The sequence below is a fragment of the Trichechus manatus genome, unplaced genomic scaffold (assembly GCF_000243295.1).
Source record: "Trichechus manatus latirostris isolate Lorelei unplaced genomic scaffold, TriManLat1.0 scaffold00207, whole genome shotgun sequence".
Lineage (NCBI taxonomy): Eukaryota > Metazoa > Chordata > Mammalia > Sirenia > Trichechidae > Trichechus > Trichechus manatus.
In genome coordinates, this window is record NW_004444143.1 from 1354284 (window position 1) to 1355032 (window position 749).

The following is a 749-nucleotide window of genomic DNA, read 5'->3' on the forward strand; positions in this document are numbered from 1 at the left end:
GAAGGGACGGGTCAGGGAAGGAGCACAGGAGGCCGCGGGCAGGGGAAGGACTGGCTCTGAGGGCTGCCCACAGTGCTGGAGAGTGCCTCGGGAGGCAGGAGGTCAAGGGGCTGTAGAGAAGCAACGCCAAACAGAGTAGACGCAGGAGCCGGCCAAAGCACCGCGCTCACCGGCATTGACGATGCCACCTTCTGCTGCTGCTGCTGATCAATCTTGAAGAGCTGCACCTTGGCTCTCTTGAGGAGGCTGAACATCTTCTCCTCCACCCCAGACAGCGGTAAAGAGCCCAGGCCCGCAATCCGAGCCTTTTCCAGTGCTGGCGGCTGCTGTGGTGGTGACGGCTGCAACTGTAACGGTGGCTGCAGTTGGGGCTGCTGCGGTGGTGGCGCCTGGGGTACCAGCTGAGCTTGCAAGGCCTGGAGGGGCTGCTGCAGCTGAGCCTGAGGCTGTTGCCCATTGCTCAGAGCTGGAGCCCCAGGAGGGGGCCCCTCGGCATTAACGGGAGTGGTGACCACGGGGGCAAACCGAGGCAGGCTGAGGTGGTTGGTGCGGCCCAGCGCCCGTGGCTCAGGCTCAGGTGGCGAGTCGTCGGCAGGAGGCGGCTCTGGCTCAGGGGCTTCCGGAGCCCCAAGAAGAGGAGCAGTGAGCACCGATTCATAGATTTTCCGGTGGGCCTCGCTTGGGGTAAACTGAGGGGCACGAAGGAGCAGGGGCCTCCGGGATGGGGTTGTAGGGGCAGGGAGTGGGGG

General features: G+C 64.9%; 1 protein-coding gene across 1 annotated transcript in view; it reads right to left on the bottom strand.

The window, feature by feature from the left end:
* Positions 1 to 749, bottom strand: part of KMT2B (lysine methyltransferase 2B) — a gene marked incomplete at its 5' end in the record, with an annotated part of 21548 nt that overhangs the window by 17803 nt on the left and 2996 nt on the right. The window contains one exon of the mRNA XM_004388186.2: positions 171 to 734. Within this exon, the coding sequence (XP_004388243.1) occupies positions 171 to 734 (564 nt within the window). The remainder of the gene's footprint in view (positions 1 to 170; positions 735 to 749) is intronic.